Source organism: Carettochelys insculpta, chromosome 20 (assembly GCF_033958435.1).
Source record: "Carettochelys insculpta isolate YL-2023 chromosome 20, ASM3395843v1, whole genome shotgun sequence".
Classification (NCBI taxonomy): Eukaryota; Metazoa; Chordata; order Testudines; family Carettochelyidae; genus Carettochelys; species Carettochelys insculpta.
Window position 1 is genome coordinate 19,910,397 of NC_134156.1, and position 20,913 is coordinate 19,931,309.

General features: G+C 40.7%; 1 protein-coding gene across 3 annotated transcripts in view; it reads left to right on the forward strand.

The window, feature by feature from the left end:
• CEP112 (centrosomal protein 112) overlaps positions 1 to 20,913 on the forward strand; it is a 401,457-nt gene that overhangs the window by 291,686 nt on the left and 88,858 nt on the right. For all 3 annotated transcript variants that reach the window (XM_075014699.1, XM_075014700.1, XM_075014701.1), the window contains one exon: positions 6,641 to 6,871. In XM_075014699.1, coding sequence (XP_074870800.1) covers positions 6,641 to 6,871 — 231 coding nt within the window. The remainder of the gene's footprint in view (positions 1 to 6,640; positions 6,872 to 20,913) is intronic.

The window sequence follows — 20,913 nt, forward strand, 5'->3', positions numbered from 1 at the left end:
AGTCACTGACGTTTAATAATAAAGATGCAGCCTTATTAAACCCATTTCAGAGGTTTCCTCTCCTGCTTTTGGTATAGCAGACAATCGCTTTTTCTCACAGCAAATGGTCCAGTTGTACTGCCAATGATTTGTTACTGTGAGAGAGAGGGAACCCTGGCTTGAGGATGTAGGCTGTTTTAAGGCAGCTGTGGAACACACAGTTCTTGGCAATCTAAGATTTTTTTTTAACTAGATTAGGAGAGATTAGATGTTTTCTTAAATCATCTTGATGGAAGTGACATTGCACTAGAAAGTCTCCTCTAATCTAATTGTAATTATTTCTCTCTTGTGACCCATCGACAGATATTTTTTGCTGCTAGTCTCTTCTTCATTCTTCCCTATGACACTAACAAAAAGTTTGTTTTATGCCACTAAATTAGTGGATGCCTTCATTTCCAAATCATTCAATAAAGTACCGCATAGTGCAGGGAACAATCACAGATGACAATGGAATGTGCCAGATCTCCGTTTTGGCTCCTGCTATTCTTTATGACTATATTTTCATTGGAATCCACCAGGTTAGACTTGGCTCTTAATCCTATGCACTTTCTCATTCTTTCTAGGAGCCATTTGAAAGATGTAATGTTTTAAAGGGTTGGGGTTTTTTTTTCTTTATTTCTAAGGGGATAAGGGCTACGTGGGGGGCGTGCATTTCGAAACCAGCATTTTCTAAGTATGTGGCTGCCATTATGCTAATAAGGCACTGCATATTTATGGCAGCACCTCATTAACATGTTTGGAAGTGCCACATTATCATAACCCCTCCGAAAGGAGGGGCTAGTGTGGCCACAGCAATAGAGAGTAAAAGAACAGAAAAGGATGCAGATTGCATTATACAGCTAATGTGTTTGAAATAATGCTGCTGTAGCTAACATGTATAGGGAGTAGGTCATGTTTTTGCACGTAAATAATATACTTTCTCTCTATACACACACAATGTTCTTTCTACACACATACACAGAAAATTAACTGATGGAAGTGGAATAATTCAATGAATAATCAAGATAATGTAGAAACAAAGATGGACTTCTATAACAACTTTTAATAAAAAGTCAATACTTATATCACTTGTGAAATTTACATTCATTGTATAATAATGATATATAATTTATACCATTTTATTCATCACCTCTTGGGGTTTTGAAAAGGAAGTATTTGCAAAATTTTGCAACTCTTCATGGCATTACTGGATTTGGTAACTAAGACTGAATAAGGCGATCTGATGGTCTGTATAAAGCTTCAGACATCTTAATCTTGGGAACACTGAACACATTCAGCTTAGTTTGGTTCTGCATAATAAATAAATAATTTCAAGACAGTTAAGACACTAAGAACTTGGTTCCATTTGGATAAAAAGTAGTTGTGGGTAACCGCGGCCGTGTCTACACTAGACAAAAAATTTGAAATTGCTATGCAAATGGCCATTTCAGAGTTTACTAATGAAGCGCTGAAATACATATTCAGCACCTCATTAGCATGTGGGAGGCCGTGGCACTTCGAAATTGATGCAGCTCGCCGCCACACGGCTCGTCCAGACGGGGCTCCTTTTCAAAAGGACCCCAGCTACTTCAAAGTCCCCTTATTCCTATGAGCAGATGGGAATAAGGGGACTTCGAAGTAGCCGGGGTCCTTTCGAAAAGGAGCCCCGTCTGGTTGAGCCACGCGGTGGCGAGCCGCATCAATTTCGAAGTGCCAGGGCTGCCGGCATTCTAGTGAGGCGCTACATGTGTATTTCAGCACTTCATTAGTAAACATGGAAATGGCCAATGGGGCTTGTCTGCATACTTGGCTCAGTCTAATTCTTGATCTTCCCCCTCACCCCTCCACTCTCTGATTTGCTCACCTTGATTATCTTTTTCTGATTTGTCCTCCTTGCTCACTGTTTTTGGTTCTCTGTGTCTTAAATATTGAGTCTGTTCTGGTCTGGCTATGGTCTGAAGAAGTATGTCTGTCCCATGAAAGCTCACCTAATAAACTATTTTGCTAGTCTTTAAAGTGCTACTTGACTGCTTTTTGTTTTGAACATGTACTCTGTTTTATTTGGCCCTTGAGGAACCATTAGGTGCTTCATCTTGTTCATAACACAATCACCTGTCTCCCAGCTGGGAAAAGATAGGATGCTTAGCTCCATTGTCTGAAATATCCATGCATTTCAGGGTACAGTTTTAGGCCTTAATGACAATACCATAAGTCTTGCAAGGGCTAGAGTTCAGTTGTTCTTCTTTACATTCCTTTGTGCTGCCTCTATGTGCCTGGAAATCAGTGGCAAAGTTGTAAAAGTTAATGCTCTACTATTTTTTGGGGAGTGTCCCTGTGGGTGTTACATTGTAGGTGTTTTGGCACCCTATGCTTATAGCAGGAGATTTACAGCAGCAGTGCCTTGGGTGGTGGTGCATGCTCAGTTCTGACTTGTAGCGTTTTGAATGTTTAACCAGCCTGCATTGTTAGCCGTCCCCCGTTCCTTCTCTACTTTCCAAGGCTTAGGATGGAACTCAGCAGTTCTCCTCATTTCATAGCTCCATCAGATAAGATGCCCCTCTGTCAACCCTCCTACCCTGATTTATTTCAATTGATTCCACTACCCAGTGCTTCCTTAACAAAAACAAACAAACAAAGACAAAAAAAACCACGTTTTGATTACCTTCCCAGCCTCCTACCCTTTCCTAACCATCTTTCTTCACCATGCCAGGTTTCTGCAGTTTGAAAAAATGCCTAACTTGCAGGCTGTCCATTCCAGTCTCATAGTGGTGCACCTTGGTGAGGCACATATCCCCCAACAGTGCCTCAGCTGTAAGAAATTATCAGGCACTGGACCTTTAACTGAAGTTTCTCCTTGTGGAGAAATCACACAGATGGTCCTTTGAACCAAATTCTCATGCTCCACCTCCACAGCGATCCCCAGCAGCAGTCTCGGATTAGGGTGCCGTGTGCCCACCTCTGAACCATCAGCTGAGAAGTCTACTAAACCAGAATGACAGTCCTCTCCACAAAATGGCCCATCTTCAAATAAATGGTTTCCCAGGGCTGACATAGGTGAAGGCCCCAAAGGCGACACCATGGTTCCTACGCACCTATCATCATCACCAGCTGAAATAATCATGCCCCCACCCCCATCACAGGGAATGATTTCCAGGATTTCCAAGGCCTCTTTGAGAAGGTGGCAGATTGATTTGACATTTCACTGGCTGAACTGCCTGAAACTTAGCATAAGTTGACAAACACTTTGCAGGCCTCTCCATCAGCCAACATTGCCTTGCCAATAAATGAGGCCATTATGGACAGAACAAAGGTCTGGAAACATATCATAACAGACAGATTGGTGCTGGAAAGAATTCTCCAGAGTTACTTTCTCTCCTCTTTCTCCCTACACCACTTACCAACCTCCTTCCCCAACCCTTTTCAAGGAACTTTCCCACAGGACGTTTTTGCAACAGAAGATATATCACCCGCTTCAACAAAGAGCAACAGAGGAAATTCCTTCACAGCACAAGGGTTTGGAATTCTAGTCCTGATATTTTCTAACCCTAAAAAAGAGCTAGGGGATGGAGGTCCATCTTGGTCTTACATCAAGTAAATAGTTTTGTAAGAAATATTTCAGGATGGTAACATTGACAAACATTATTCCAGCAGTAAAAAATTGGATTGTTTTTTGTCACTTGACCTACTAGATGCATAATTTCATGTTGCAATTCATCCAGCACACATGAGATTTTATTGCTTCAGCCGTCACAAACAACACTGTCAATACCATGTGCTACCATTTGGCCTAGCCATGGTCCCACTGGTCTTCTCAAAAGTTCTGGCAGTAGTGGTTGCTCACCTTCAAAATGAGTTATGTGCATTCTGAAAGGATTAAACAACATCTTCTTTCCAACAAAAGCAACTATCTCCATTATGGGATCTCAACATGATCCTCTGAACCCTCACATGAGAATCTTTTACTGCACTTCTTAGTGAAAGTCACCTTCCATATTACAATTACAAATGCTAGAACAGTCAGTGAAATAGCCACCCTCGTGGCAGAGCCCTCATATGCAATTTTCATTAAAGATAGTCATCCTCAGATCACATTCTGAATTTTCCCCAAAGTTGTATCATGGTTTCACCTTACCCAACCTATCTACTTACCTGTATTCTATCCAAAATCCCATGTAGGTGTCAGCACCACTCATCTCCACGCTCTGGACATGTGAAAAGCACTCGCTTTTTACTTAGAAAGGCCAAAGACATTTAGAAAATCCTCTAGACCTTTTCTCTCCATCGTGGAGCCATCTAAAGGGCAAGCCATCTCCTGTCAGATACTCTTAAAGTGAATATCATTCTGCGTCCACTCACACTACTTGAAGAAAAATATTCCTAATCCTCCCTCCATATGCACATATTTCACTAGGGCAGTGGCCACCTCGACAGCTTTCTTACAAAATATGTCTATATCAGAAGTATGCAGAGCAGCCACACAGGCTTTAGTATGCACATTCACCAAGCACTAGGCTACAGAAAAATATGCCACACAGGACACACAATTTGGCCTGATTGTCCTCACTAATATTCATATGCAATTTCCAAAGCCCTTCCTTCCATAAAAACAAGTTACTGATCCTTAGCCATCTAAAGTGGAGCATTACATGGCCGTTTCTCAAAGAAGAGCAGCTGTTATTCACTTTGTGCAATAACTGACATTCTGTGAGATGGTTGTCCCTGTGGGTGCTCCATGAACCTCCCTCTGCTACTCTGCTTTGAAGTCTCAGTATTTCTCCTCAGTAGAAGAGGAACGAAGGGACAGTTGATGGTGTGTGCCAGTTGAATGCTTGCAGTGCTGTGAGACATTACCAGATGTGCACCACCATCCAGGGTACTGCTGCTGTAAATCTCTGGCTATCAGCACAGGGTGCTGAAACACCTCCAATACAGCACTCTCAGGGGCAGCCATCTCAAAGACCATCAGTTACTGCACAAGACGAGCCTCTTTTCAAACTTACTCTTTTATCAGAACTCAAGTGTATCAAGCTTCATGTCATACTCCAAAGGTGCTTTGTTGAGTCGTGATTTTGACTGAGCATTATTTTGTTTTTGTTATATACTTTTTAGTTGTTGTTGATCCTTTCTAGAATTGGATGCCTGTAGCTAGGCTCGTTTTATGAATGGTGGGACTATTATGTTTAGATGAGTTTGGCATTTTTCTGTTACTATGCAGTCCTTGCTTATCTTTGTCATGGGCACTTTATCAGATATGCAGATCCAGCTTCATTCAATTTCCTTGACAAATACTGTGAGTTTCAAATTTATATCCAGTATCATCATTCTTTGGATACCTTAGCCTTGTCAGGAATGTGGTTTGCATGCAGTAACTGTCAGTTATAAGTGATTTTTACTTAAAGCGGGGGAAGCAATGGTTGATCCAAATCCTGGTTAATACAGAAAAATCTTTATAGCATTATAGAATCATAGACTCCTAGGGTTGGAAGGGACCTCAGGAGGTCATAGAGTCCTGCCCTGTGCCTAAACTAGGATCAACTCTAACTAAATCGTCCCAGCCAGGACTTTCTCAAGCCGGGACTTAAAAACCTCTAGGGATGGAGATTCCACCACCTCTTTAGGTGATGGACTCCAGAGCGTCACCACTCTCCTGATGAAATAGTTTTTCCTAACATCCAACCTACACCTCCCCCTCTGGAACTTTAGACCATTGCTCCTTGTTCTGCCATCATTCACTACTGAGACCAGCCTCTCTGCATTCTCTTTAGAGCCCCCACTTCAGGAAGCTGAAGGCTTTTCTTCTCTTCTGCAAACTAAATAAACTCAGATCCCTCAGCCTTTATTAACACACACTAAAAAAAGTCAGTCTTGGGCATCACATGTTTTTGTCCTCAACTGCTTGATGGATTCGCAAACAGTTACAGCTAGCTCTGGAAATGCATGCAGACCTTATAGAAGAAGTGTCTGAAGGAATAAAATAAAAATAAAATGCAGAGATACACATCTCCTAGAGCTGGAAGGGACCTTGGGAGGTCATTCAGTCCAGTCCCCTGCCTTCTTGGCAGGAGCAAGTGCCATCCCTAACTGATGGTTTTTTTTCAATCTGTTTGCCCCAGGCCCCTAAATGGCCTCCTCAAGGATTGAACCCACAACCCTGGGTTTAGTAGGCCAATGATCAAACCACTGAGCTGTTCCACCCAAAAAGGAGGAGTGTTAATGAGGGGGTTGGTGTTTGGTACACTGAAATTGACAGGCAACTGTATGGGAGAAGATGCAAAGCCAGGACTGGAAGAATGAACAAAATGAATGGTAAAGCTGATTCGTCAGTGGGGTGAAAGAGAGAGTGAGTGGGTTTTAAGTTTGGAACTCTATCTTCACCTTAAATGAGGCTGTTCTTGCTGGTTGCTGTGGCTTTGTTAATAGGCTCCATCCAAACCTTGGCTAGAAGCAGTCTTTTTCCATTTGTGTGAGAGGCAAAGACAGAATAAAATAGAAAGGGAAACTCCTAAAGTGCAGAAGCATTCTGATGGGAGGGGAGGAAGTGAATTCTTCCAGCTTGTTCCCTATCCTAGCTGGCAGCCTGATCAAAGAAGTCATGCACTTGTTTTTCCACTTTCTTATTAAGGTTATACATGATATGGAAGCCCAAATCCACAAGCTGAGAGAAGAGCTTATTCAGGTAAATGCTCAGCGGAAGCAACAGTTGGTAGAGCTTAGCCTTCTGCGGGAAGAAGAAAAGCAGAGGGCTGCTCGGGATCACGAGACTACAGTGAATAAGCTTAAAGCAGAGTCAGAAAAAATGGCATTAGATCTGAAAAGGACACATGCTGCGGAGACAGAGATGACATTGGAAAAGGTAAGAGATTCATATGATGTTACTACACAAATCTGATTCGGTCGTGGCCAGTGATGTAAATGTGTGCAAAGTGATGCTGTCTCTAATAGTTGTAACATCACTGAAATAAAGGACACTGCTACAGATCAGTTGGTCAAGTTCTCTGGCATTCAGGGCTGGGAGGAAGGCTCAGGATTTTGAGATCCTTAGATGAAAGTCTTCTATGATAACAAAAGACTGATTTCATTATGATAATTACTGTGGTTTTGACTGGCCTTCTTCCCCCATGGAGTACCACTTTTAGGCCTTGTCTACACTAGCACAAATCTTCGAAATGCATATTCAGTGCCTCATTAGCATGCTGGCATTGGCATGCTGGCACAGCTCTTCGAAATTGCTGCGTTTCACTGCCACGCGGCTCGTCTAGAGAGGGGTCCTTTTCGAAAGGACCCCGTGAACTTTGAAATCCCCTTATTCCAATCTGCTGCATTAGTAGTAGTAATCAGCACCTCATTAGTAATCTTCTAAATGGCCATTTGCATGACCATTTTGAAGATTTGTGCTAGTGTAGATGTAGCCTTAGAGTGCATGCTAACAGCAGTCACAGAAAGATCAGAACACCCATTTAGTATACAGTAGCTGAAGGTGTATGTGGGCGGGGGAAATGATAGACCAGAATAACAGTATGCTCTGAAATGCAACTTCAGTGCAGCATGGGGCGCATAACTTTTTCTTGACTAGGATAAAGTTGGCACAGGAGAGTCTATTTTATTAATCCATGTGCTTTTGCTATATCAGATAACAGTTTTAAAGAGAAAAGTTCAGGATACAACTGTCTGGATATGAATTGTCTTCAATATAAAAAGGAAGTCTTTTGTGTGCTTGTTTTTGTTTTTAGTAAGTAAGGACTTACACATCAATTTTGTGGAGTGGGGAGGAGAGAAGGTTGGAAAGACAAGCAGGAAATGTTAAACTATGGAGATTAATGTTTAAAAACACATTGGCGCTTTCTTCTATATTATGTCCAACCAGTTGATTCATAGTGTGATTCAGTGTGGATAGTTTTGGTGGAAAGCTGATTCCTTTTCATAGATTTCACTTTAATTCAGCCTTGGGTTAAAGTGTTTTTGATACAAATCAGCAAGATTTAGGCTACGTCTACACGTGAAGCCTACATCGAAGTAGCCTATTTCGATGTGGTGACATCGAAATAGGCTATTTCGATGAATAACGTCTACACGTCCCCCAGGGCTGGCAACGTCGATGTTCAACATCGACGTTGCGCAGCACCACATCGAAATAGGCACTGCGAGGGAACGTCTACACGCCACAGTAGCACACATCAAAATAAGGGTGCCAGGCACAGCTGCAGACAGGGTCACAGGGCGGACTCAACAGCAAGCCGCTCCCTTAAAGGGCCCCTCCCAGACACACTTGCACTAAACAGCACAAGATCCACAGAGCCGACAACGAGTTGCAGACCCTGTGCATGCAGCATGAATCCCCTGCTGCAGCAGCAGCAGCCAGAAGCCCTGGGCTAAAGGCTGCTGCACACGGTGACCATAGAGCCCCGCACGGGCTGGAGAGACAGCGTCTCTCAACCCCCCAGCTGATGGCTGCCATGGAGGACCCCACAATTTCGACGTTGCGGGATGCGGATCGTCTACACGGTCCCTACTTCGACGTTGAACGTTGAAGTAGGGCGCTATTACGATCCCCTCATGAGGTTAGCGACTTCGACGTCTCGCCGCCTAACGTCGAAGTTAACTTTGAAATAGCGCCCGACGCGTGTAGCCGCGACGGGTGCTATTTCGAAGTTAGTGCCGCTACTTCGAAGTAGCGTGCACGTGTAGACACAGCCTTAGAGTACTCAAAGAAGGGAACACCAAGAAATGGAACCAGATTAGAGGTGTGAAAAACCTCACTGCTATGTAATATAGAAATGAAAATGGTTAATTATATGTTATGAAACTAATATCATAACTGTACAAACTACTAACTATGCTCAGCAATCTCTGGACATGTTACATAACGTAATGCTTGTACAAGATGTTATTTTGACTTCCCTCAATAATATTTTATAAATTCTTTAAAAATTGCTGTAGGTTTTTCCATTTCTTGTCTTTTGGATGATCATTACCAGAGTTGTCAGCTAATATCACCCTTTGGTTGTTGGCTCATTGGCACGAAGGAGCTTACATATACATATGTGATGGGCTGAATCACAGAAGACCCCTTAGGTTGTCCTCTGCTCTGCTGATTATCCCATTGACATCTGTTTTCATGCTCTCTAGGGCTCACCACCAGCCTTTTCTGCTGGGCCAGATCATTTGGTCTCCCTCAGCTAAACCACAGTTTTGGGGATACAGCCCCCTGTACCCATGACCCACATACAGAGCAGCACAGACAGTTCTGATCCACAGGGCTGAGCACCAGAAAATCAACCCCCAACTAAGCTAAAGTCCCAAACAAATTCACCTTACTTTATGTAAAAGTTTTACGCAGTGAAAGCTCATGAGGTTAGCTCACTTTTATAAGTGAAAGAGAGAGATTCACAGTGGTTACTCCTCCCCAGATACGTTACTTACACTGGATTTGGTAATAAACAAAAATATTTTTATTAAGTGTGAAAAGTAGGATTAACGTGATCTGTTTTCATTTGCAACTAATGTAAGATACTAAATTAAAATGAACAAAAGTGCTTAGCTATTTCTAATCCACTAAGCAGCTTGTGACATGCAAATTCTTATCTTAAACTTTTGTTGTAAACATCTCTTTCACAGGCTAAGCAGCCTCCTAGCTTGGTCTGATCTTTCCCCTGTTCAGTCTTAGATGTTTTCTGCAGGCATCTTAGGTGGTGGGGGTCTCCTGGTGTCTGGAAAATCCCTATTTTTTGCCCCCAGTAGTTCTTTTGCCCAAGGTGGAAATTCTTTGTGCTTAGTTCAAACTTTTCTCACCTTGAGAGGAAGATTACCAGATTCAAAGTGAATAACCCTGGCCACATGTTTTTCTAGGAACAGCCACAGTTTGGGCTTACAGGAATAACAAGACTGTTCCCAAGTTGTTGACTTGAGTACCAAGTCATTCAGGTTCCAGGGCATCAGTGATGGCCCTCATTAGTATATTGAGAATTATAAACAGAGCCACACTTCATATTTCTAAAGTCACATACAAGAATAATACATTCACAAAAATAGGATATGTACATTCCGATTGTAACATTAAAACTGATGTGTTACATGACGTACTTAGTCTAAAGTGTCCTTGAGTTATGCATAGTCATACTGATAATCCAATTTTCATAAAGAACGCGGGATGTGACAACATATTTCAACTTTCCTTGTATTCATATTCTCATCTGAAATTAAGATCCTATTTCTGTGTCTTGGGTGAAATCTAGACTGTCAGTGGGAGTAGTTCCATGTGTTTGGTGCTGTACCAAGTAAATCGTAAATCTTATATGTATTCAGTTCACAAAACTGTTTACTATACTGGCAAATTAAAGAAAATCTATAACATCTTATGTAGTCAAGTCAGAACATATATATTGCTAGATATTTAAGTATTAATAGTAGTAACACTGAAGGTTGAGATTTCCAAAAAAGAGAAACTAGTTAACCAACTTTCAATGGGATGACCAGCTTTGTTAAGCTCCTTTGCACATCCCAGCCTAAATATAGAGTCTTATGCCTAATCCTGCACACATCCTTCACTTGGGTATGTAGGTCCATGGCAGTCAGTGACATTCATATTATTAGTCATTCATGTGCATGTTTGTAGTAGGATTAGGTGTTTAATGCAGATAGAATAGTAACAAATGCCCTAGCCTTTTAAATAACTATGGCTCTTTTCCTTCAACAACTTTTGTATGCGCTTAACTTTACTACTGTTAGTAATCTCACTAAAATGTCACTTATTTGTAGCATAGGTAAGCTTCTTCGTGAGGGTTTGCAAGATCAGAGTCTCATTCTGTACTGAGTTTTGTTTTTACTTGTTTTAAAAATACTGCCATTTTTTCATTCTTATTTAGTATGAATAAATTCATACCTAGGCTGCTGAAGTTTTAGCGGTGCATATAGTTATCTAGAAAAACTCACCAAGACTCTCAAATATATTTTATAATATTTTCAGTTCCTTAGAAAAGAAAAAAATTTAATCAAAGGACATATTTAATCAGTGTGCAAAACTAAAATAAAATTACTTGATGTTTAAAGTAGGCTATCTTTATCTGTAACCATGCAGTTGTTTTGAATATTTGAGCATGTATTAATGTAGTAAATTCCATAGTTTATTACATATGCAGCAAGAAAAAGTGAAACTATGAATATACTGTTAGAACAGTCTTTGTGAAATTGACATTTCATTTACCTGCATCAGGTCCTTGGTCCGTAATTTTAAACAGCATTCTGGGGATTAGGCATGAAATCTGCCAGCCTGTAGTCATTAAATAGCTATGATCAACAATCCAGAATCTTTTTTGAATTCACGGAAAGCTCCATTTGGCATAATTATTTAAAGCCAAGGTCACAGGAAGTATTTAAACCTTTGAAATTCATAATTAAAGGATTAATATTAACTCATGAAGACGTTGTCATTTTTGCTTAAAAATGGAATTTGAATCTCAATTTCTTTCTTTGATCTTTTTTATGTTAATAGTATAGCAGAAGAAAAAAGTTAACTTCTTTATATCCCCAAATTAAAGTTACAAATAATCCTTAAACACTTCAGAGGAAAATATTCTTAATGGTCTTGAATCACCATTATTGTCAAGAATATGCCTTTTAAACTTTCAGGAGGTTGTTTTTTTTTCCCCCAGCCCCCCAAAAAATTATAAGAGGCATTTCTAATTTTAATTTACATTACACGGCATTACATTTTAAAGGGGTATATTTGTCATTTCGCCTATTCTTTATCTCTAATTTATGACCAGGAGATAATATACTGGGGTAGAAAAACATTTTGTGAGGAAAAGAGGTGTGCATATTTCTGTGCAAACAACCATGAACTACCTCTACTCATTCTACCCTATTTCATCTCTTTGTACATCCCCCATGCTGAGCACTCGGCTACAAGGCCACAAAGTCCAAAATGAGTTTGGATGAGATCTCCACTTTCAGCTTAGAAATGAAAACGATAGTGTTTACCAACCTGCAGTGAAACCTAGAGACAACTGAAGGATTGGGGCCAGAGATTTCTTTTATGAAAGAAAGGAAAAACAACTTTTAATAACAGCCCAAATGCTGCTGCTTTTAAAAAAAGTAATTTTCTTTTTGACATTCTGAATTTTTCATCAAATCTTGTTACCTGCAAATTGTTCTGGGAGAGAGAGAAAAGAGACAAAACATGAACAAAAACAAAACAAAAAGCACTTTCCTAAGCTTTATGTTCTTCTATTTACTTAGTTCCATGCACCATATGTGACCACTAGGTGAACTGCAGAAGGTATTGTGATTTGGTTTTGGTTGAGAAAATATTGTATGGCTATCCAAATTTTCAGAGACTCATTCCTTTCCGAGGCGAAGGGACTCAGTCCCATGTGTCTTTATATTCTGTTCAGTATTGATTTCTGTGCCTGTTGGTTTCGGTGTTTATGGATTGGCACTCGTGATCAGGATTAGTTTGTACACAGTAGGTCCTGGTACATAATTCCAATTGTGCATTTTTAGTGATGCCCTCTATAATGAGGTTAAATGTATTTTAGTGTGTTGAGGCTGTATGTTTTCCTATTTCTGTTACTTGTTTCCATTCAAACTCGTCTTACCTTCTGCGATAAAGATGATTCATATTTTAATTTAATTGTATTTTAGTAGTATTTAGTTCATGATCAGAGTATTTTAGCCACTATACATATGAGTCTACTCAGGAATAGTACTGTAATTAAAATCACTTTTAAATACTTGAAGCTAGTAGCAACTATCTTGTTATAATTATTTTATCTTAAATTTAGAGGAATCGATAGGAAGGATAAAATATTGTTTCTCCTGGAAAAAGTCATTATTGGCATCCAGGTGAAACCATATAACCCACTTTGTACGGAAAAAAACAAGTCACCTGTTATGAAACAAAAAGGGGAAAAGTCCATTATTTTCGACTGGCCTTACTCTGTTGCTGGCATTATTTTCATTCATGTAACCCTGCTGTGAGGTGTTTTTTTCTGAAACCTGAGCTACTAGAAATGTAAATGTTTTAGAACTGGTGTATCATCTCTGGCCCAGACAAATCACAACTCTGTTTGACATCTCCTGGCCTGTTCTTTTGGGGGAAATTGTATATATTAAAACCACTGAATAGGCTGATTTGCATTGCCTGTGATTTCCAGAAGGTATTTGGTCTGCACCAGCCAATTTCTGTGTACATGTCTGCTGCAGCAACTCTGAGAAAGGTACAGCATCCTCCCTTTCTACTCCTGCATCTGTACCTTTCTAATTCTGCTGATCCTTGGAAAGGAATGAGGGTGATGGTCCTCCTTTCAGGCACATGACCATTGCCTGCTTGGAGGGAACCAGGTGCTCTCTGAGTCTGTAAAAGCCCTGTACAACAACAGGAGGAGTAACTTGTCTCCTCTCTGCTTGTGCACATCTGTGAAATGCCTGGTCAGAATCAGGCCCATTGTGAGGCTATTTTGTTATATTTTTCTTGCCTGAAGGTATTCTAAAGTGTTTTGAATATGTAATTTACTTTTATTCTATTAAATTGGAAAGATGTGATGTGATTCATCTTTGTGACTTTGCTAGTTTGCGACCAGATCTTGTGAACGCTTCTGCATACAAGTAGTAATATTGAGACAACGGAGTAAAAATAGATTTGCAGGCTTGAGCACTTAGTTATAGGGGTCTTTCCCCTACAGGATTCTTAAAGCCCTGTTTTCTATGGGGGTCAAATTGGGGCTGATCATTGGGAGAAGTGCACAAGTTAGGGAGAGGACACATGAGCTTCTAGTCTGCTTACCTTGCCCCCTCCCCTCTTCCAATGTGAAAAAGAACAATCTTAAATTCAGTCCCTGTATTCTCTTGAGAGTATGAGTATAATCATGCAAAAAAAGGATCCACAGGAAGGTCCACCTTTCATTTCTAAAGGGGTGCAGAAGTAGGTGGACTCCTGCTAGGGCAGCACAGCTTGCCTTCATCTCTAACACAAGCCTTTGTATAATAAGCACAGTCTGGCTATATACATACTGGATTACTTCATCTCTGAAATGCAGCCAGCTCTGGGGTGATAAGTGGCAGCCAATGATCAGTGCACAACACCACTGTAATAGTTCAGGACAAAAAATGTTACTGCAGTTAGAATCTGAACAGTTATGATGGACACAAATCTGGCAAGGAGTCCCAGGCGTTAGCATGGAGAGTTGAAACTGCTACTTGCTTGACATGGCCTTGTGACTTCCGTTATTCTGATGGCTTCCGTCGTTACACTCAAACAAAACAAGCTGAAAGATTGCCAAACTTTTTGTAATCGAAAGAAATGAACGATTATTTTGGGGAAATGGACTATTTTAAATGTACTGATTTGATTTCAAAAAATGAAAGAACCCCTCCATCCAACATGCACAGTTTTAAGGTGTGGGTTTTATTGCACTCTCTTTAATATATTTTACATGTCAGTTGATTATATTCCTATAGCATATGTTGACTGTTTTGCATTGTAAGTTGCACCCACATATGAAAAATATTAGACCTGGAGTGTTTAAATAACAAATACATTAGAGATGCTTACTACTGTTGTTTGGGCTGTACTAATAACTAATTTCAACAATAAAGTGACAGATGTTATAGGTTGTATCAACAGCACTTACGGCATAAACACTAGTCAGCCAGGTGTAACATACTGTACAAAGCTTGTGTACATTTCCAAGTTTGCCAGGAACTATTAAAAGAAGTAGGCAAGCTGCATTTCTAAGTGTGTGCAGATGTGAATTTTGGCTAACATATGTGTTTGTAACATTCATCTATGGTATTTTCTTGGCAAAGAACATGAGCATTCAAAAACCATGACCCTAACAGATCAGTAGACAGGCGAACAATACTCCAAGGAAGCAACTTTGGAACTCTGAACATAAGTCATTACACAGTTATATCTCTGATACATATAAAAATACCTATAATGTGGAGTTGAAGTGGGATTTTTCCCTGCATTTGAGTAATTTCTATCTTGAAATTTCAGTTGTCTGCATCCCTAGATTCTAATAGACATTTTGGGTCCTTTCTATTTATTTGTCTGTCTGTTGCTTTTTCACTGCTACTTTCATGTCATAGAGGAAGTATATTTCTGTATGTACACACCCTGGTTAACACATGTGGGAATTAAAATTACGGGATGAGATTAGAGCCATGAGGAGAGAAATTAGTCCAGTAGTTGAGGTGGTAGCCTGGAACTCTGGAGAGAGTGAAAATCAATGCAACTTTGGCTGCTGAGAGCCTAAATCATTTTAGAAAATGGAAGACAGGTGTCTAAGTCTCTTAGATCTGGCAATGCTGAGCAGAGCAGTGCCCTAATAAATACCTTTTTAAATGTAGACTTCTTCATCTGTAAAAGAAGAGAAAACAACACATCCCTACTTCACAGGGTAGGTATATTAAAGATAGTGAGGCATTCAGCTACTACAGTGCTGAGGGCACTTGTGAGTACTTAAGTAAATAGATGTCAGTGATGACAGATGGTTTGTTATATATACCTGAAGAATCTGATGAAATGTATAGCCTTCTTCATGGTTATTTTTTATTTTCTTTATGGATATCATGAGGTTTAGTGAAGAACATGTCTCTTCATTAAAATTAGACATGAATTATCACTTTTCCTTCAAGGATGTTTGCTTTATAATAAAAACTAGAGTTAAAACAGAGAAATGTTTGGCTCGGTCCTTGCACCTGTACTGTAATTTCAAACAGTTATAAAGTGGTTCATTTTGTGGAGTGGGGGATGTGAGATGGCAGGTACTAAGCGAAAGCTGCACAATTCAATCTTAATGATTTAAATGATGTAACTGTTGTTTGGAATTGTTTTTTATAGTTCTTGCAGTCATGAAATATACCTTCAACAGATTCACTCTGTAAACGATGCTATGGTGAAATATAACTTTCTAGAATGGTTGAGTTTAAATAAAAGTTAGATACTCAGGAAATTCAGAGGTAAGGTTAAGCTTACAAGAAACACACACATTTGAAAGTATGGAAATTAATCCAAGATGTCACTTTCTTAGCTCTTTCCCTAGAGATGGACACTTTCTATCTTCTCTTTTGTGTTCTTCTACAGTTATTTTGTGAAGTGCTGTTTTTGTAAATTTGTGGCTGTAAGGACTATTTCTTTCTGAGAGCTTTGAGCATGGTCTTATACCTACAGCATGCTGCTTCCATTTTGAACACCATCTACCCCTGTGAAGTTGAGTTTGCAGCTGATATTTTAGAAATGCTTACCACAGATAAGTGGTTGATAACCATTGCTCTGTATTTCCTGATACTTGGATCTGTTTTGGTATGTATTTCCTCATACTTGGATCATTGGGTTTGCAAGTCATTGGTAAAGCCAAATCTAACTGGGAGCTGAGCACCTTCATCACCTTGCAGGATTGTCCCCTGTATATGGAAAGAGAGATCCTTGCATGAAATATGCCATGTCTGCTGTGGTTTTCTGTGGAGCATGTCTGACCATAAAAAGGTGGTAGTCAGTATGAACACTAGAATTGAATTATGCCTTTGTAGTCAGTGATGATCAAGTGTATCCACTGTATACAAATACCTTCCAGATTTCTTCAGCGCATTGTTAATGGGATGAATTAAAGATAATTTTGAAAATTCAATTAAATTTCCATATTTTCCACTGTTTGCATTTTATGTACATTTAAATTTAGATAGCTAGGAAATTCTGAATTATTTAAGCACTAATCTATTAATATTCTTTATATATTCAGAACAGATACATAATTTCAAGCTTAACAACAGTTTTTGATTTGGAATTTCCTTTTAATTGTCTTAAGATCTAATGGAGACAAATTCTCTTTGGTAGACCCTGGGAGTTCCACAAGAGGGAACCCTGGTCCAGTAATCTTAAATGATGCTGTTAAGAGGGAACGCCATTTTGGTTTGCTGATCATGGAGTCTTCTAATGGCCACTGAACTGGCCTAAAATCTTCAGGATGGTGAAAAAAATGCATCAGAAGATTAGTTTGGTATCAGCAGAACCAGATGGAAAAACTCTTCCTTTGCCCTAATGTGTCCTGCTGCTAGCCCCTAACTACAACTGGGCAAGTCCTGGGCAGTGAAAATCCCTAACCCTGTCCCTTCTACTGCATCTTGTGTCCTGCTTTGCCTCTCAGTTGACTTCCTGCTGCTCTTGCAGGATATCCCAGGAAATGAATGAGCCTTAACCTGCGGTTCAAAGGGAGCAAAGACCTCCCTTCCCCTGCTGTTCCCTCAGCTTTATGATCCTTGAGAAGGGGACTCTGAGTTGAGAAAAGCTCCTCCCACCAGCTCCACATCCTCTTTTTAAAACACCAACCAAGAAAGACATTTGTGTTTTAAGGTCCTTTTCCAAGAACTTTGTCATTGAGGAAAATAATTTTCATGGCATGGCAGCTTTTGTTTCTTCTTTGAGTATATGTCCCTATGGGAACTCTAGCATTGGATGTGTGTGCACCTGAATGTTCTTGACTGAGAAATACAAAGCAGTGTCCATCGGCCTGTGCCACCAGAGAACAGCACCTGGTGCCTCAAATAACAGCGTATATGGAGAGGTGGACCTTCAACCACCAAGTTCTTTCTCAGCTAGCTGACTGTGGCTTGAGACAGAGTGACTACATGTCTGCTGATTCTCAGCTTTCTACTTTGCTTAATATAACAATTTAGTCTTAATTTTTTTTACCTGTATTTTCTTTAGTTATTTTATTTCTCTTTGGCTAGCGTTACACTCACCCCAAGTGCCGGCAGCTTGATAGAAATGAGCAGTCTTGGAAATTCAAAATGGCTGTTCATTTCCATTTCCAGCAGCTCATTTGCATATTCACAGCATAAAACAAGCAGTAACGATGTGGTTCTTCTGGCAAAAATCCCCTCTGTCACCAGCCCCTTATCCCTGGAAAAAAATCAGGGATAAAGGGCTGCCGACAAAGCGGGCTTTTGCCTGCAGAATGACATCTTCATTGCTTGTTTCCTGGTGTGGATATGCAAATGAACAGCCATTTTATATTTTCAAGACTGCTCATTTGCATCAAGCTGCCAGCACTAGAAGTGAGTGTAGCACTAGCCAAAGAGAAATAATATAACTAAACAAAATACAGGTGAATGTGGTACTAGCCTTTAGTTTTAACCAGTTAAGACTAGTTAGAAGGGCCTTGCCCCCCTTCTTTCAGTCCTGTTGGTGCACTAGCTCTACAGGTTATGCCAAAAAACTCCAGGATTTAAGCTCTGACAGACCTGCCACGGGTTTTTTTCATGTAGTGATGGTCGTTTGAGTTTTCTCCACTGCCTTGGAGACACCCAGATGCTGTCAAAAAGTAAGGGGCACAGGGTTTTTAGAGTTAGATCTCAGAAAGAAAGAGAGGCTAGACTGAATCTCCTTCTAATCAAATGCTCACTAGCCCAAGGAAAGTCCACTTCTCCTCTCCCTCTTTTATCTTGGCCTCAGCAAGCCATATTGTACTGATGGCTGTTGCAGCTTCTGCAAGACTTTCACAGGCTAGGACAGCTTTAAATAGGGTGACCATCCATCCCATATTGGGTGGGATGGTCCCGTATTTGGGGTGTCTCCCCACACTCCGCGAGCCTCAGGAAAGCGTGGGCAGCTGCTGCTTCCAAGGAGTGCTGGGGGCTACGGAGGCTGGCAGCTGTGGCTTCCCCAAGCTTTTGGGGAGCGCTGGCAGCTGCTGCTTCCTCCGTGGCTGTCTAGGGCTTGGAGGAGCTGCCCCTCTCCCTGTATCTCTCTATCCCATATTTGGGACAGGGATATATGGTCACCTTAGTTTTAAAAATAAGGATGATGACAAAGAGAGACCAACTCATTCCTTTACCAGGGAAGCAAGGAGGGAGGAGTAGGTCGTCATGTAACTCCCTTTCTAAGGAGACCTTACCTATCTTAAAGGTGCTGTCAGGGGTCAGCTCAATTCTGTTATGGCAAAAAAAAAAAAAAAAAAGCAGTATGCAAAAAAGTGTGTGGTTATACAGCTCAGGTAGCTAACTCAGTTCCAGTTGATGCCTTTTGTCACCAAGAGGCACATGCTGTGAAGTCAGAGAAGTTTCTCTACATGCCTCTCCCATGCAGTGCTCAACATCTTAGCAGTGACCATTTGTTCAGACTCCAGTTCTGTGATTCAGGTTTCCAGATACTGATCCTACAGTAAATTCTTTCATACCTTTGCCAAGCATTATGCCATCACACCTGCTTCCAGCAATGATGATGCCCTGGTGACACAGTCCTCCAAACTGTTGGATTTATTGTCCCTATGGGCACTCTACTTCCCACCCTCCTCCCCTTTGACTTTGGAGACTCTGCTTCATGGTCAGAAAGGAACTGTGTGGTTTCAGGGCTGCACCTTTTTAATATGCTTTCTTTTGAAGCATGGGGTGCTTGCCTTTAAAGGTGCAGGGCTGTGGACAAAGCTTTATATTTTCCAGTTGAGAGTGCACAGATGCACACCAGTCCTATGGTGGAGCACCCAGAGGGAAAATATTTGAAAGAATTCAAGCTACTGTGAGGTAAGCATACTTTCCCACATCTTTTTGCTATGTCTCATTGGCTATGTCTACACTAGCCAAAAACTTCGAAATGGCCATGCAAATGGCCATTTCGAAGTTTACTATGAAGCACTGAAATACTTATTCAGCGCCTCATTAGAATGCGGGCGGCCGCAGCACTTCGAAATTGACGTGGCTCACCGCCGCGCAGCTTGTCCAGATGGGGCTCCTTTTCGAAAGGACCTATCTGCTCATAGGAATAAGGAGACTCTGAAGTTGCCAGGGTCTTTTCGAAAAGGAGCCCTATCTGGATGAGCTGCGCGGCGGCGAGCCGTGTCAATTTCGAAGTGCTGCGGCCTCCTGCATGCTAATGAGGCACTGAATATGTATTTCAGCGCTTCATTAGTAAACTTTGAAATGGCCATTTACATGGCCATTTCAAAGTTTTTGGCTAGTGTAGACATGGCAATCATGGGGCACACTCAGTGGGAGTATGTTCGTACTATGTGTACTGACAGCTGCATGATCCAACTTGGATCCCTTTGTTGGCACCATTGTGAATTCCCATTCTTGTGGTACCATCTTCCCCAGCACTGACAGAGAAATAGAGACTAAAGAAAAGAATTCTTTGGATATTTCTGCATTGTTGGAAGCTTCTGAGAGACTTGCGATCCCCTTGAACAGGTGAGGGGACTTCTCTTGATGAAGCATAAGCATTTGCTGTCATTGGTTGTTTTGCATTAATGTCTTTTCTGCAATAGGCTTTTTTTCTCTTCATTGTTTACTCTTCCTTGTCAAATACTCATGCCATTTACATCTCTTCCATGACTTCTCAATGAAAAATAATAGCTCTCTGTTTTGGTGTGATTAGTAAATATTAGGCAAAAAGAAGGATGAGGTTTTACTCTGTGATAACTTCAAAGCATCCATAAGCCACCAGAAAATTCCCTGAATTCTTCTTTGAGCCATATTATCTGGATACCTGTAAAATCTGCCGTGACTGTGTAGGTCCCACTATGGGCTTTTCCTTTTTTAGCTTAGTGAGGCTCTGGTCCTGCAGACATTAACCTTTGTCAGGTTTGTCCTCAGTTGCTTCTTTCATCTCCTTCTTTATTCATCTTCAGTCTCTCATCTAGGAATGAGCAACCTAACAAGGTTTTTTCGTCTTCATTACTCCAGCACAGGCTTGAGTCTTCTAAGGAGAATTTCTTGGAGCTGCCTAAGAGCCAGTCCATTGCCACAATTACATATGAGTTAAAGAATGAATAGGTACACCTCCAGATAAGCCTTACATCTGCCTGCATCTCCAGCACACCTACTCTCTGGATAAATTTAATCTCTAAGAAAAAAGATACTTAGAAGCAATTTCTTGGAGGAGAAAAATAGGCTTGCTTTCTA